Raw genomic sequence first — 15,320 nt, 5'->3', positions numbered from 1 at the left:
AACTTGCTTTTGAATGTTGATAGCTAAAGCAAAAGGAAGAAATGATGAAGTAAAAGAGCTGAACAGAACATTTGAAAAAATATAACAACAACCAAAAATAATAAACTATACTTCTTAGAGAAATTGTTTTTAGATGTTTCTAATGTCTATGATGAGAATCCCCAGAATTATTATTGTTAATCTAAATTGCAGTAATTTGGGTTAGTGAACGAGCCAATGGTAACATTCCAAAAGGCAAGCATGACATAGCTGTTTAGGTACAATTGGTAAGTAATAGAAATCAAATCATTCTTTTTTTTTTAAGAAGATAATGATGTTGACTTCGTGGTGTAGAATGATTTTATACTGATTAGAGAGATATTAAGGGTACAGAAGCATTAAGTAATCCTAAATTGAATTAAAAGTTGAACTTAGGGAATGAAAAATAATAAAAAGTAATATCCAGGTGAGTGCTAATTTCCATTTTGGTGGATTGGTAAAACTAAATCTTGAATTTTAGGGGACTTAGGTGAGGATATCAAATAAGTCAGAAGATGTAAGCTACTATATTGAGTATTCTCAGGCTATTAGTTGAGGCTGTACAGGAATACCTGCTCAGAAATTATCTGATGCTAGTAGAATAGACCAGAACAGAAAGGTATAGTTTATTCTTTTCTCATTTAACTATTCTCTTGGTTTATTTTTCCATACTATAATGAGTTGATATCACCACTTTGCATTTCCAATAACATTGCAGATTGGTTTTCTTCTCCACTGTAGTCTTAGACTATCATTTTGTTATTTCTAAAAGACTCATTTTTATGCTTTTCATTTTTTTCGTCATGTTTCTAATTTCAGGCCCTTTTGTGTTATCTTTCTCTGCTCATGCATTTATAATGATTTGGTTTCCAATTACTTTCTGATTCATAAACATGTAAAATTATCAATTCAGAGTCAATGTAACCTTTGTCAGTTCCACCAGTCTTTGGTCAATGAAAAGTTACATGCCTTCTGTAGGATATTTCAGATTATTCACTTGATGAGATTATTTTCATAACTAAATGAATTTAAATTTTATGGGTAAAACCTTATGAAACACTATCATGCTTTATTAAAACTATTTGGTATATTGTGTCTTCTGTTTTACCTTTTACCCAATTGACTTCTTAGTTTAACTGGAGAGAAAAAAATCAAGAAAATTATAAATCTGAAAAGGAATATATCTTAATTTAGGGTAATTCACCACATATTTCACTAGGTTCTGCAATTAAATGTTCCCAAATTAAGGTATGTGTTTCTTTTATTTGTTAGATGTGTTTTAAAAATATCTTGGGTAATTTAAGTAGAACTGTGTTTCTGAAGAAAGATTGACAGGGAGAAATGGCTAATTATATCATTGCATTTAAATATTTTTAGACACTGTCAAATTAAGATGAAGCTATCAGGAATATTGGCCTAGGCCTATATTATCATTGGTTCTCTGATACTCCTAGAGCTAGCCGTTTCTGTTGTTGGTGGTGGTAGTTGATGCAGAGTCGATTCTGACTTATGGCGACCCCACGTATGCAGAGTAGAGCTGCTCCATAGGGGTTTCAAGGTGGTGATCTTCTGGAAGCAGATGGCCAGGCCTGTCTTCCAAGGCAGCCCCATGTGGGTTCAAACTGCCAGCCTTTCAGCTAGTAGTCAAGGCCTTAACCATTTGTGCCACCAGGGGACTCCTCTAGTTTTGGTAGGCAGTCATTAAATACCTATCTAATGAGGACTGAATGAAATTTTATTTTTATTGGGGCGTTTATCATCCAGTAAATTATCTGAGAAAAACTTTAGCTTAGCATTTCTTATATTAGAATACAAGTAAGTTTTACTTTAAGTATGTTGTTGTTAGGTGCCATCAAGTTGGTTTGGACTCACAGCAACCCTGTGTACAACAAATTGAAACACTGCCTAGTCCGCACCATCTTCACAGTTGTTGCTGTGTTTGAGCCCATTGTTGCAGCCACTGTGTCAGTCTGTCTTGTTGAGAGTTTTCCTCTTGTTGCTGACCCTGTACTTTACCAAGCATGATGTCGTTCTTCAGGGACTGACCCCTCCTGATGAGATGTCCAAAGTACATGAGACAAAGTCTTGCCATCCTTGCTTCTAAGGAGCATTCTGGCTTTACTTCTTTCAAGACAGGTTTGTTTGTTCTTCTTGCAGCTCATGGTACATTCAATATTCTTTGCCAACACCATAATTCCAGTGCAGCAATTCTTTGATCTTCCTATATGAAGAAGAATGTGGCATCAGGAGTGGAGGAAGACTCATTAACAACTTTTGATATGCAGATTACACAACCCTGCTTGTTGAAAGCGAACAGGACTTGAAGCACTTACTAATGAAGATCAAAGACTACATACAGCCCTCTGTATAGATTACACCTGAACAAAAAGAAAATAAAAACCCCCACAACTGGACCAGTAAGCAACATCATGATAAGTGGAGTAAAGATTGAAGTCAAGGATATCGTTTTACTTAGATCCACAAGCAATGCGCATGGAAGCAGCAGTCAAGAAATCCAATGACATATTGCGTTGTGGAAATCTGCTGCAAAAGACTTTGAGTATAGAACAGGAGAAAAGGAAACAGAAGTTTAAAATTGCAGGACATTTTATTTTAGAATGTAATATCAAAGACCAAAGTGAGTTTTAAAATTATGCCTGATTTAAATTATTAAAATAAAACTTTACTTTTCAAGCCAGGGTATTTAAACTCTGTATTAGACTTCTTTTGACACCTTGGTAACTCCACCTTCCGTGGATACCATGCCGGGCTTAAACTCTTCTTTCAAGGGCTGCTGTCATCCTTGAGGAATACAACTTCCCTGGTGGCATAGTGGTTAAGTGCTACGGCTGCTAACCAGAAAGTCAGCAGTTCGAATCTGCCAGGCGCTCTTTGGAAACTCTGAGGCAGTTCTACTCTGTCCTATAGGGTCGCTATGAGTCGAAATCGACTTGACAGCAGTGGGTTTGGTTTTTTGGTTTGGTGTTTGGCTTGACCTATTCAAAGCCCTGGCCTCTCCATTTCTTTGAGATTTTCATCTCAGTGACTTTCTTCTTTAGTTACTTTCACTTTGACAATTTATCCCTGGTTTTTACTCCTAATCTTAAATTTTAAATTCAGATTTACTGCTTTCTAACTACAATCTAACTTTAAAAACTGGAAATATACTTCACTGACATGTTTTTAACTTCTCTTCCATCCCAGGACCTGTGGTCATGCCCTTTTCAATGAGGTCTATATCTTAGCCTTAGGGGGAGGGTCCTCTTCGTTGGGTGTACTCTTCAGCCCAGGTGGCTCTTTCTTATACATGGGGATTCTTAAATTCTTTAGAGTTCTTCTTAATTTTTGCTAGCCTGACCTCACTACTTCAGTTTCCCCTTATAATTAATAATACACTATACAGTAAAATCTTTCAAAGGCAGAACCTGTGTAAGACGGAAACCTGTTAGAGAAGGAAAAGTAAAACATTTTTCACTAAAAGGAGCGATAGAAAAGTGGTAAGGCTGCACCCTGTCAAAGGTGGAAAACTTGCTAGACTCAGAAAACAAGGCAGTACCATCCTTGTGTTGCTGATCTTAGGGAGGAAGCATTCAGTCTTTTACCTTGCATATGAGGTTAGCTGTGGGTTTTTCCTAAGTGCCCTTTTTCATGTTGAGGAAGTTTTCTTCTGTTCCTAGTTTGTTGAGTGTTTTTATCATGAATGGGTGTTGAATTTTGTCAGATGCTTTTTCTACATTTATCCAGATGATCATGTGGTTTTTACCTTTTATTCTTGTAATAGGTTGTATTACAATGATTGATATTTCAGATATTAAACCAATCTTTAATCTCTGGGATAAATTCCAGTTGGTCATGGTGTATAATCCTTTTTATGTGTTGATGGATTCAATTTGCTAGTGTTTTGCTGAGGTTCGTTGAGGGTTTTTATGTCTATGTTCATAAGGGATGTTGATCTGTAGTTTTCTATTCTTGTAATGTCTTTGTCTGGTTTTGGTATCAGAGTAATGCTGGCCTCATAGAGTAAGTTGGGAAGTGTTCTGTTTTTACATTTTGTAAGAGCTCCTTTGGTGGTATTTACCAGTGAAGCTATCTGGGTCTGAGCTTTCTTTTTTTGTGAGAAATTTTTTGATTACTAAATCAGTCCTTTTACTTGTTGGGCCTATTCAGATTTCCTTTTTTGGTTGAGTTTGGTAGAGTGTGTCTTTCCAGGTATCTATCTGTTTTTATCTAGGTTTTCTAATTTGTTGCTATGCCGTTATTCATGGTTGTCCCTTGTGATTTTTTATTTCAACTACTGATTATTTAGGAATTTGTTGTTTAGTTTCACATATTTGTGAATTTCTTGAATTTTCTTTTGATCCTCTTGTTCTTCTAATTTTTTCTTTATATATGGTCATTTTCACATTCTGATTTTGTGAATTTGTGTTTTTTTTCCTGCTTTTGGTAATTGGTGTAACTGGCAGATTATTTTATTGTTGTTGATTTTCTTTCTGAATAAATCCATTGCTTACTGTCTTTTAATTTATTAATATCCTTTATTTTCTATTACTTCCTTTTGATATTTTTAAATTTAATTTTGTTCTTTGTCTAACATTTGGAGCCAGATTTTTCATTTTCCCCTTTGGGCGTGCAAATTTTTATGGCTCTGAATTTTACCATGAGTATTCCTTTGGTTTTGTCTCATAACTTTTTTATATGTAGTGCTTTTGTTTATTTATTTTTTTAGGTTATCTGTGATTTTGACTTATATCTCTTCTTTGACAGGGGAGTTAAGGCATAGTTTTTCATTTTCCAGAGAAGAGAGACTTTTTTACTTATTTTTAATTTTTTTGTATCATTGCATGGTTATTAAAGAATGTTGTCTTCATTGTTTCTGTTACTGTATTTTTTTAGTTTTTCTTTGTCACCTAATACAGAAATACTTTTTTTAAAAAGTCCGTGGTTTCTTTAAAAAAAGGGCATATTTTCTCTATATGGTATACTGTTTAATAGATATAAATTGTATCCATTTTATTAATTTGGTTGTATAGGTATTTTATGGCATTACTTATTTTTGTCCACTTTAATGGACTTAAGAGTTTTGCTATTAGATCACATCTGCCTTTTTATTTTATGGCTTCCATAGATTTTGCTTTATGATTGTTGATAGCAGTTATATGGTATATTATATTTATAACTATTATATCTTCCCCATGGAATGCCTCCTTTAACATTAATCTTGTGTCTTATTTGATACTTTTTGACTGAAATTCAACCTTGATAATACAATACTAAGATTGGTATTTCTGTGTTTTTTTTTTTTTTCTTTTAATTTTCCTGATACACCTTTACTCATCGTATTCTTTCTTCTTTTTTTTTCTTTTTTCTTTTAGGTGTGTCTCTTTTATATCAGTAATGTTGGGTTTTAATTTTTGATCTTATATGAAGTTTTTTTAAAAGAGTGGTTAAGCCAGTATATAATTACATGTAGCCAAAGGCATATTTTCAAGGCTTTGACTACAGGGGCTGTTTGCTTTGCTTCAATGTGTATATGCTCTCACGTTTGGGAGGATTTGTATTTTTGTTCTAGTGGCTGTCTTTATAATTATACAAAGTTCGTAGTCCTCTGTTACCATAGTTCAGCAATGACAATGTCTGTGTTCTTTTCTCTTTCTTGTCTTCTACCACCTTATTTTAGTTAACATTTTTTTTGTTTTTGTTTTGTAAGATTGTTTGCTATTAAGTATGCATATATTTTTGTTACTTAATTTGCCAGCTTAAAATGATATCCTTAGGTCTCTGCTATTGTAGATGAGGCATTTAATGTTCTTATTTTTGTTCCTGCTTTCTTTTTCTCTCCCAGGTTTTGGTAATCAATTTCATATTGTTAGAGGATATACATATTCTTTTGTCCCCTTATTTCTTTATTCATTTTGTGATAGGTTTAGAGTTGCAAATGTAAATACATTTACTACCTATCTCCAGTCCTGTGGCTATAGTTTATTCACTCTCTAGGTTGGCTGAAGTTTATCCTCACAGTAAACAAATATTTCCTCAATTTTTGCATATTCAGAACTGTTTGTTGGTTTTATATTTGAGGGACCATTTCACTAGGTTATCTAATATGTAATTCTAGGGTCATGATTTTTTTTTTTTCCTTGACAACTTTTAAGTTTTGCTCTACTGTTTTCTGTTCTAGGTCAGTTTTCCCTGGCACATGATGTTCTCTTGTAATATGTAGAGTCATGCTGCTTTTTATTTCAGGAAAGTTTTCTTGACTATGTTTTAAAATATTGTATTATTTTGTTTTTCTTCTATGGTGACTGTTTCTCTGTAGTGACTCCAATTATGCATATGATGAATTTCTTTTGTCTATCTTATGTTGATAACATTTTCATGCTAATTAAAAGAGAACATTTATTTCATTTCCTTTTGATCACACTTCTCGTGTTTCATCTGCAACAGAGTGTATGAGTTTTCTAATTTTGTCTTCTGTGATTTTTTTTTTCTTCCACGTATTTCCTGCTAGCTTTCTGGCAATTCACATTTGATATCCTCTGGTTTTCTCGCCAACATTTCTGCTTTGTGGCATTGTTTTATAGATTGTTTCATTAAGTTTTCTTTTTTTTTTTTAATTGATGGTAACTTGTTTGATTATAATTTTCTTCTGTTTTGAGGCAACATTCTTATTGTGGGTTTTTGTTGTTGTTTTTTCTCTTTGTCCCTTCCCCTATCTTTTGTTTCTTTTAGTAGTACCTTCACATAGATGCTTTACATAGATTTTCCTGAGCAGGCTGTTCGCAAGTTTCATTTCAGTGCACTGCGAGAGAGGGAGGTGAGGTGTTCAGGCTAGCTAGATTTTGTAATGCAAAGGCTATTCTCTGCCACCAGAGTCAGAGTGGTTACTGTAAATGTCATATGTATGTTGAGTCTTTATTTAGCCCTTTCTACTCTGAGATCCTGAAGAAAACTATGTTTAAGATCTTCTCTGGTTGTCTGCCAAGGAATCAACTTGACAGCACTGGGTGTGTGGGTGGCACAGTGGTTAAGAGCTCAGCTGCTAACCAAAAGATTGGCAGTTTGAATCCACCTGCTGCCACTCCTTGGAAACCCTGTGGGGCAGTTCTACTCTGTCCTACAGGATTGCTATAAGTTGGAATCGACTCAAATGCAATGGGTTTGTTTTTTTTTTCTCTGTATGCTCCTGTTATTGCAAATAAGAGATACACATTTTGCATTTCAGCATGTGCCCCTCACATTTTCTGGAAATGAATATATATATATGTATATTTTTTGGTAACTTTCTTAGATTTGCCACTGCTTGTTCTTCTTGCTTCTGAGCCTTCACTCTATAGCCCATCCTATTTCCCCGTCTCACTACTTGCCTGGTTTTCTTAGCTTTTGGCAACCTTAACATTCACATTGGATTCTGAGATATTTTACCTGTCTTTCATACTTTTTTTTTCATACTTTATAAAAATGCCTCCCATTTTATTTATATTTTTTTGGTTAATTGAGGAGGAAAAAAGGAAGATGCAGATTTTTATAATGCCTGTTCATATGTTTTCATAACAAAGCAATATTTTGTTAGCTGAATTTGCATGTATTTAAAGGTTTAAATTGGCATACTGAGTTTACCAGAACACATTATTTATGCAATGTTTGACACTGTTAGCACTCTGGAACAAGTTGGAATTCTGAAGTGTGTGGGAAAGCACTGTGAAATAACTCAGAATAATTACGTTGCATTTAGTTGGACTGTGAACCAAAACAGCATGTTTGTGATTGGCAGTGACTATCAGAGTAAAAAAAAAAAAGTAGTATATATCATATCAGACAGGCACAGGATATCATTTTGTACTGTTATTGGTGATGTGATTTCTTATTTGATTATTTATGTACTGTGATACCTGTTAGATGTCTTCGTTGGAAAGGTAGCTTTCCTTGATAGCAATTAATCTGTAGAATGATACCCTGAGACATACTGTTTCCCAGTATTATTTAACTCATTGTTTTTAGCATCTTTTGATAATTCTTACCTGAATCAGTTATTTCTATGGTGGTTGCAAAATATTTCTAATTTTTAATTTTTACTTGCCATTCTTTAATGAGACTCATCCTTCTCTTTGCCTATCTGCCTATCTGTCTAAGCAGTATGGACTCATAAATTATTTTAATATTTAATACATTATAATTTGTTTCTGTCATTATTCATTTAGATGTTCAAATTGTCCCAAATTTGGCATGTGGGAACTTTTTCAGGCTGGCTGCTCTGTCCTCTTAGTCTGCCCCAGTTAGTCTTTGAAAGATGTTTCAGGCTCATCTCTTACTTTCCCTGAAATCAACCATTTCTCCAAGGAACTTCGGTTACCGTTATCGGAAAGTGGTAGTTAGAATCTGTGATCTGGGTACTACGTGTATTCATTTGTGCTTTGTTTCTAAATTCTTTCAGTGGACTGAGGTAGGAGATATTTAAAAATTGTGAGTTCATTGTTCATTAAACAGCTTTTTAAAAGTAAAATTGACAGTAAATTTCACATGTTTAAAGTGTAATTTGATAAATTTTGACATTTTCATACACTTGTAACCACCATCATAATCAAAATAGTGAACATATCCACAGCCCCCAAAACTTTTTTGTACCCCACTCTAGTCCCTGTTTATGCTTCCTCTCTGCCTCATACCCTTGTCCTCCTCTCCAGGCAACCACTGATGTTCTATCACTATACGTTAGTTTGTGTTTTCTAGAATTTTATATGAACTGAGTCATATAGTATTCACTCTTTACGTCTGACTCTTTCATTCAGCATAATTATTTTGAGATTCATCCATGTTACTGTGTATATCAGTAGTTCATTCCTTTTTCACTGTTACAAATATAGCTGCTATGAACATTTATTACAAGTCTTTATATGGACATATACTTTATTTTCCCTTGGAAAAATATATAGGAATGGAATTGCTGGATCATGTGGCAGGTGTGTTTCCCAAAGCAGTTGTATTTTACAGTCATACCCATAGTGTATAAGAGCTCCAGTTCCTCCACATCTTTACCAGCACTTAGTATGATCATTTAAAATTTTCTTAACATTCTAATAAGAATATCCTAATATTATTCTAAATGTTATTTCTTTGTGGTTTTAGTATGCATTTCCATAGTGAGTAATAATTAGTAATAATTTTGTGCATCTTTCATGTGCATCCATTCTTTGGAGCACTTTTGCTGAGATCTTTTGCCCATTTTTTTATTGTATGTTTTTATTTGTTATCATTGCGTTTTGAGAGGTTTCATATGTATTGGATACAAGTTCTTTCTAAGATATATAATTTACAAATGTTTTCTCCCAGCCTGAGACGTGTCTTTTTATTCTCTTAACAGTCTTTTTTGCTGAGCAAAAGTTTTAAATTTTGATAAATCATTATTTTTGGTTTTCAGGAGTCTGACTGTGATGAGTGTAGGTGTACTTTTTTCTTAAATCATTCTTCGGATTCTCTTGTTTTCCATTGGTCTGTGTTTCTTTTGTTCCCCTCTTTAGTTTTTTTTTTTTCTTTTTTTTAGTTTTGCAGTCATCTGAGACATTTTTTCTTTGGTTTGTTTTTTTCTGCTCCCTTTTTTCTTTATCACACTCCAATTGTATGTGTGTTATATCTCTTGATGTATTCATTCAGCTCTTTGATTCTCAATTCTCTTCCCCTTCCTCCTTTTTTCCTTTTGTGTTTCAGTTGGGAAAGCCACTACACACCTGTCTTCTTCAAATTCATTGATTCTTTCTTCTGCTGTACCCAGTCTGCTGATAATCCCATTACAATTCTCATTGAATCATATTGATTAACATTCTTTTCTCTAATATTATGCTTTTTCATTTCTTGTATTTTCATTTGTCTCATTTTATAGTTTCCATTTCTGTGCTGAAATTCCGTATCTGCTCATACATGTTTTCCACCTTTTCCCCTGGATGCTTTAAAATGTTAAATTTATTTAAAATCTTTATCTGGTAATTCTAAAATATGTGTCATTTCTGTGTCTTGTTTTGTTGCTTATCTATTGAATGTAGGCCATTTATTCTTTTTTTAAAAAATAATATTGTGATTTTGGTGAAAGTTTACACAGTAGTTTAGGTTCCCATTTGAAAATTTCTACACAAATTGTTCAGTAACATTAGTTACATTTTTCACAGTGTGTCACCGTTCTCTTTAATTGTGTTCTGGTCATTCCATTTCCAGTGCTCTAGTTTCCGTGCCCTCTTATCGTCTCTTCTTTGCTTTAGAGTAATTGTTGACCTTTTGGTAGACCATTTATTCTTGGTGTGTGTGTGAGAGAGAGACAGAGACAGAGACGGGGGGAGGGGGAGAGAATTTTCTATTGGATGCCGCACATTCATTTTTTCTGTATGAACAATGTAGACTGGGGCAAATGTCTTTATACTTAGTAGTGGGCACACCCCCTCTTCTTTCATTTTGTTAGTGGGCTTCATTTGGGGGTGATGGTGGTTGAATCAATCTGTTCTATATTTGAGATGTGTTTGTATTGCTATAATTATCTTTAGCACCCCAAAGGCTTCAAATTCCTTCAGCAGTTGGCTGTGCTTACTTGTGCTTATTCTGAGTGAGGTCTGGAGTATAAAAGGGTTTTTCCTCAGTGTTCCTGCTTCACTTTTAGCTTTCTGCACACCTGTACCACAGAGTGGTCTATTTTTTGCCCTTCTGTGCTTCTCCAAATGTAAACATCTGCTGCTTGTCATTTCACCAGACTCGTGGGGACTGTGGTTTTTCTCAGTTTTCCTCTTCTAGTCTTAAGCAGGCTCTGAGCAACTGTGCCTCAGAGATGGATTTTTCTCAGTGTGTCTGCCCTCTCCTTGTCAGCTGAACTTTACTTTGTGTAGGTAGGATGTTTTGGCAGGAGCAAGTTTTTCTGCTTTTTATGAATATAATTAATATCCTTGGCGCAAGACTTTTTCGTGCCTCTTGTATAGCTGCAGATCACTTTATTCTCAGATGGCTTTTGCTTCTTATCAGGAGTGGTCTGGAAGCAGGTGAGATTTAATGTCTGTATGCAACCAAGATGGGCCTCACTTATGTTTCCTACCTGGCCCCCAGTCTTTTGTATGAGTCCTGATAGAATCTTGGGGAAAGGAGCTAGTGAGTGGCTGTGAGCTTCTTTTGTGTTTTTGTTTCCAGGGATTCTAAACAGTTATGCTAGTCCACATTTGGTTTTTAAGGATAGATTAGACCTTTAGTTGTTTTCTTCATACGAACTTTTATGGCTGCCACTTGCTTTGTATGGTTTCCCAAAGGTGAATCAGTTCATGTGTCTTATCCTTCTTTCGAGGAACTTGAAATTCAGTTCACCTGGTTGCCTTAAGACCTCAGCTTTTTGCTGACCTTTAAAAAAGTTATGATTTTATTGAATATCTGCCTTTTATTTTTAGTGTGGAAATGATATTCTCGCTATTTTTTACATTGTAAATCAAAGCGGAACTTTCTCTTAAACCGACCTTTTAAAGATAACTTTAAAGCGCAAAACACAAGAGTATAGACCTGTAGGAAAAAACTGTCCTAATGTTATTCAGTCAATACTTGTAGCTTGAGATAACATCAGCAGTAACAATCTCACATATAATTTGAAGCATGTTGTAATTCAGAGACAGTAGTGAAAATAATGGAAATGTGTTAACTGACTTAAATGTGGGCTCTCATGATGAGGACATGGATATGTAGAATGTGCCCATAGCAAGTTTCGATAAATTTTCTTCCAAGTATTGTGAATGGGAAAAAAAGCAATTTTTCTAAATTAATACATTGTTTTAAATACATGATTTCAAATATGAACTAATAAATCAACTAATAAACTATAAAATATTAATGAAATTTTGAGATTTTTATCCCTATCCCTAAAAGCTGATTTAAACAACCTTTTGTTTCCCCTCCAAGAATTTTACCTCCCTTTGTAGTTTTTTATTTGTAGTTACTGTATTTGTCTGATATGCTACAACACATTTAAACACTGTAAGTTTCAGTGGTGATTGGAGGACCTATATATGTAGTAAGTTGCAGAAATCTTTGGGATGTTTGTTTCAGAGAATTAGAGAAGACTTTTTTTTTTTCTCATTTCCAGTTGAAGTCTGATTGAATTCTCTTCTGAGTGTTTTTACTTTTTAAGCTGTCTGAATTGAGGCTAGTTGCTTAATCTCTGAAGGCCTCAGTTTTCACTTCTGGAAATTGAATAATAATACAAAATGCAACAATACATATTTCATGGTGAGTTGTATTTTTGAAAGATTTTTTTTTTTTTTTTTTTTATATGTTAAGTGGAAACCCTGGTGGGATAGTGCTTAAGAGCCTCGGCTGCTAACCACAAGATCAGCAGTTCAAATCCACCAGGCGCTCCTTGGAAACCTTATGGGGCAGTTCTACTCTGTCCTATAGGGTCGCTATGGGTTGGAAACGACTTGACAGCAGTGGGTTTTTTGGGTTTTTTAGTATGTTAAGCACCAAGCATAACAACATTTCATAGTAAATCCTTAATACATGAAAGTAATAATGTAAATGTTGGGGTGTGTTAAATAAGAAATACTGTTTTTGGTAATGCATAAGAGCATCTCCTGTTTTGTTCTAAGAAGTTTCTTAGTCCCTTAAATTCTCTCCTTCATAAAAAGTTAGAGTAAAATGAAAAGTAAAATTAATTTCTGCAACAGGTAACATGTTATGGTCAACTGTATACTTTATACAGTTAATTTAATATATGTATTTGTATATATGAAGTATATGCTTTATACTTAATATACAGGGATAGTCCATTATATGAATTTTAGAAGTTTGGTCTAAGAATGGGAAAGCTGTGTTTACATGCCGTAACTGATGTTCCTACAATAAAAGAAGAATAAAGATTCTTTCAGTTTTTTTTTTTCCTCATTAAAAGATATGTTTGTGGTGTTTAATTTTCATTGCATCATTCCTCAGCAGAATTTGTGCTATGAATTTAGCAAGTTTTATGAAGTAGTTTTCTCAGTTAAAGACGTTTTGTGTGCAAATATATGAACCTCAAAACTACCCTGAAATTTGTGCCTATTTGGCCAAGCTCTGGATAATAGGCTCTGTGATTCCTAATTTACCAGTGTCTCCCTTTCTTACTGTTGTGATAAGGAGAAAAAAGAAAACACTAAGAACATTGCAATTTGGAGGAAATATATATATTCAAACTCAAATTGGTCATAGGATTAAGCAGCTGGAAACTAGGACTGCCTGTATTTTTTCATTACTTAACTCCCCTGAGTTTAGAAAAATTACAGATTTTAAAGAACAGAATGGTAAAGATGAAGTCACAGTTTGTAGGAGAGTCACAGATTTTGTTGTATGTGAAGCATACTTGACATTTTGGTTGTTGCTTTTAGAATGTAAATATCCCCGTAATATAGTGGTTTCAAGAGGATGTGATTGTGATAAAAGGAATTTGTAGCATACAACATATCTACAATTTTGGAGTCAAATATATGAATCCCAAAAACTATCCTGAATTTTCTCTCAGATGGTCAGACTTGGGATAACATGACGTTACCTGACTCTGTCAAAGTATAGTCTTGTCTTTTCCCAGAAATGCAGAAATCAAAGTTGAGGGTCTCCACCAGTGATACACATGTTGAGTTCTTCAAAATAATACACATTTGGGAAAAATAAGCATTTAAAATTACTTGATCAGAACTGATTAGAGTGTAAACCAAAACCAATTGCCATTGAGTTAATTCCAACTCATGGGCTCATGGTGACCCCGTACGTGTCAGAATAGAACTGTGCTCCATAGGGTTTACAATGGCTGATTTTGGGGGGAAGTAGATCACTAGGCCTTTCTTCCAAGGCACCTCTGGTGGACTTGAATCTTCAGTCTTTTGGTTAGCAGCTGAGCACACTAACCCTTTGCACCACCCAGGGACTCTTTAGTACAAATGGCATTGAAAAAACTGTTTTGTATTGCATATCTATTATGGAATTCTCTGCTTGAAAAAATGTATATAAAAAAGACAAAAAACCAAAGCAACAAAAATTAGAGAAAAGAGAAAGTTCAAAAAATTCTCTACTTGAGTGTTTTGGGAAAGCACAGATAATGTGTCTTTGTACTGTAATTCCCATGATTGAGCCAGCTTGTGGTTACAAATTCTCTGGGGAGGCTTCCATTTTCACCCCTTCCACCCATCCCCAGCAAGTTTCATTGCTGTCTCCTTTGTATTTGTTTGTTTGTTTTTATTTCTTTTATTTATTACTTCCTAGGGTTTCTACTTTCAGTTTATTTTTGGCCTATGTATCTTCCTTTTTTTTTTTTTTTATGCTGGCTCAACAAAGCATTAAAAATATGTTTTTAGTATTTTATTCATCATTTTGGTTATTAATGTTGGGACTGTGGTTTAGAATATCTAGTCTGTGATGGAATGGAAAACTTAATGCATTTTTTTTTTTTTTTTACTCTTGTAGTGTATTAACCTAGATCCCTGAGGATTCCCCTCTTCACTTTAAATTCTTAAAGTTTATGCACCAAGAAATTTTTATAAAGCTTAGGAATAAATTAAAATACTTTAACAATGAATGTTGTATTTCTAAAAAGTACTTTTATATTTGTTTTATAGCTACTTGAAGGAAGTTTTGCCAAAGAAGTCAGCCATGAGATGGATGGACTCATTTTTCAGCCACCTGGAGTAAGTTCATTTGTCTCTGTGTATACGCATAAACTCGTATATGTGGATGTGTCTGTGTGTGCGTATGCGAAGTATATTTTCCTCACATGTATACTTAGGATTGATTACTGCTGATATCTCTGCTTTTTCTTAAAACAAATTTTTCATTATAAAGTATTTCATGTAAATATATATAACACTAAAATGAATAACTGTTTTTCACTCAGCTTAAGAAATAAAACATTGTTGATCATTATTTTTCAAGGAAGTTATCTTTTGATATTAGTTTTCTTATAATTCATATGAAATGAATGTTGTTTCTTTTATCTACTATAGAAATCTGCTACAAATTACATAAATTCTTATTTCCTTCTGTAGCGTGGTATTTAAGTATTAATATTTCTAAAACTTTGTTTTAAAATGTTTTAGTGTAAGTAAGATTCAAAGAGTTATCAATACTTGAAGAATAATGGAACCCTGAATATTTATTCCATGTCGAATTTCTGAAACTCACTGAAAAATTTTCACCAACTTAAAGGTCAAACCATTTATTTGAAGTTGTGTTTTACTCTGTAGCAGGATTTCCCAGGCTCAGCATCATTGACATTTGGGGCCAGATAATTCTTTGTTGTGTGGGACTGTCCTGTGCATGGTAGGAGG

The 15,320-nt window shown here is 34.0% G+C and overlaps 1 protein-coding gene across 10 annotated transcripts in view; it reads left to right on the top strand.

Moving 5' to 3' along the window:
• Positions 1-15,320, top strand: part of RNGTT (RNA guanylyltransferase and 5'-phosphatase) — a 351,931-nt gene that overhangs the window by 170,568 nt on the left and 166,043 nt on the right. For all 10 annotated transcript variants that reach the window (XR_010322529.1, XM_064288922.1, XM_064288898.1 and 7 more), the window contains one exon: positions 14,613-14,681. Coding sequence is in view for 9 of the 10 variants with exons in the window: in XM_064288922.1 (XP_064144992.1) it covers positions 14,613-14,681 (69 nt within the window). In the remaining variant the exon portion in view is untranslated. The remainder of the gene's footprint in view (positions 1-14,612; positions 14,682-15,320) is intronic.

The sequence above is a fragment of the Loxodonta africana genome, chromosome 1, assembly GCF_030014295.1.
Source record: "Loxodonta africana isolate mLoxAfr1 chromosome 1, mLoxAfr1.hap2, whole genome shotgun sequence".
NCBI classification, from domain to species: domain Eukaryota; kingdom Metazoa; phylum Chordata; class Mammalia; order Proboscidea; family Elephantidae; genus Loxodonta; species Loxodonta africana.
Note: the sequence above shows the minus strand (reverse complement) of the source record. Positions and strands in the feature narration are given on the sequence as shown.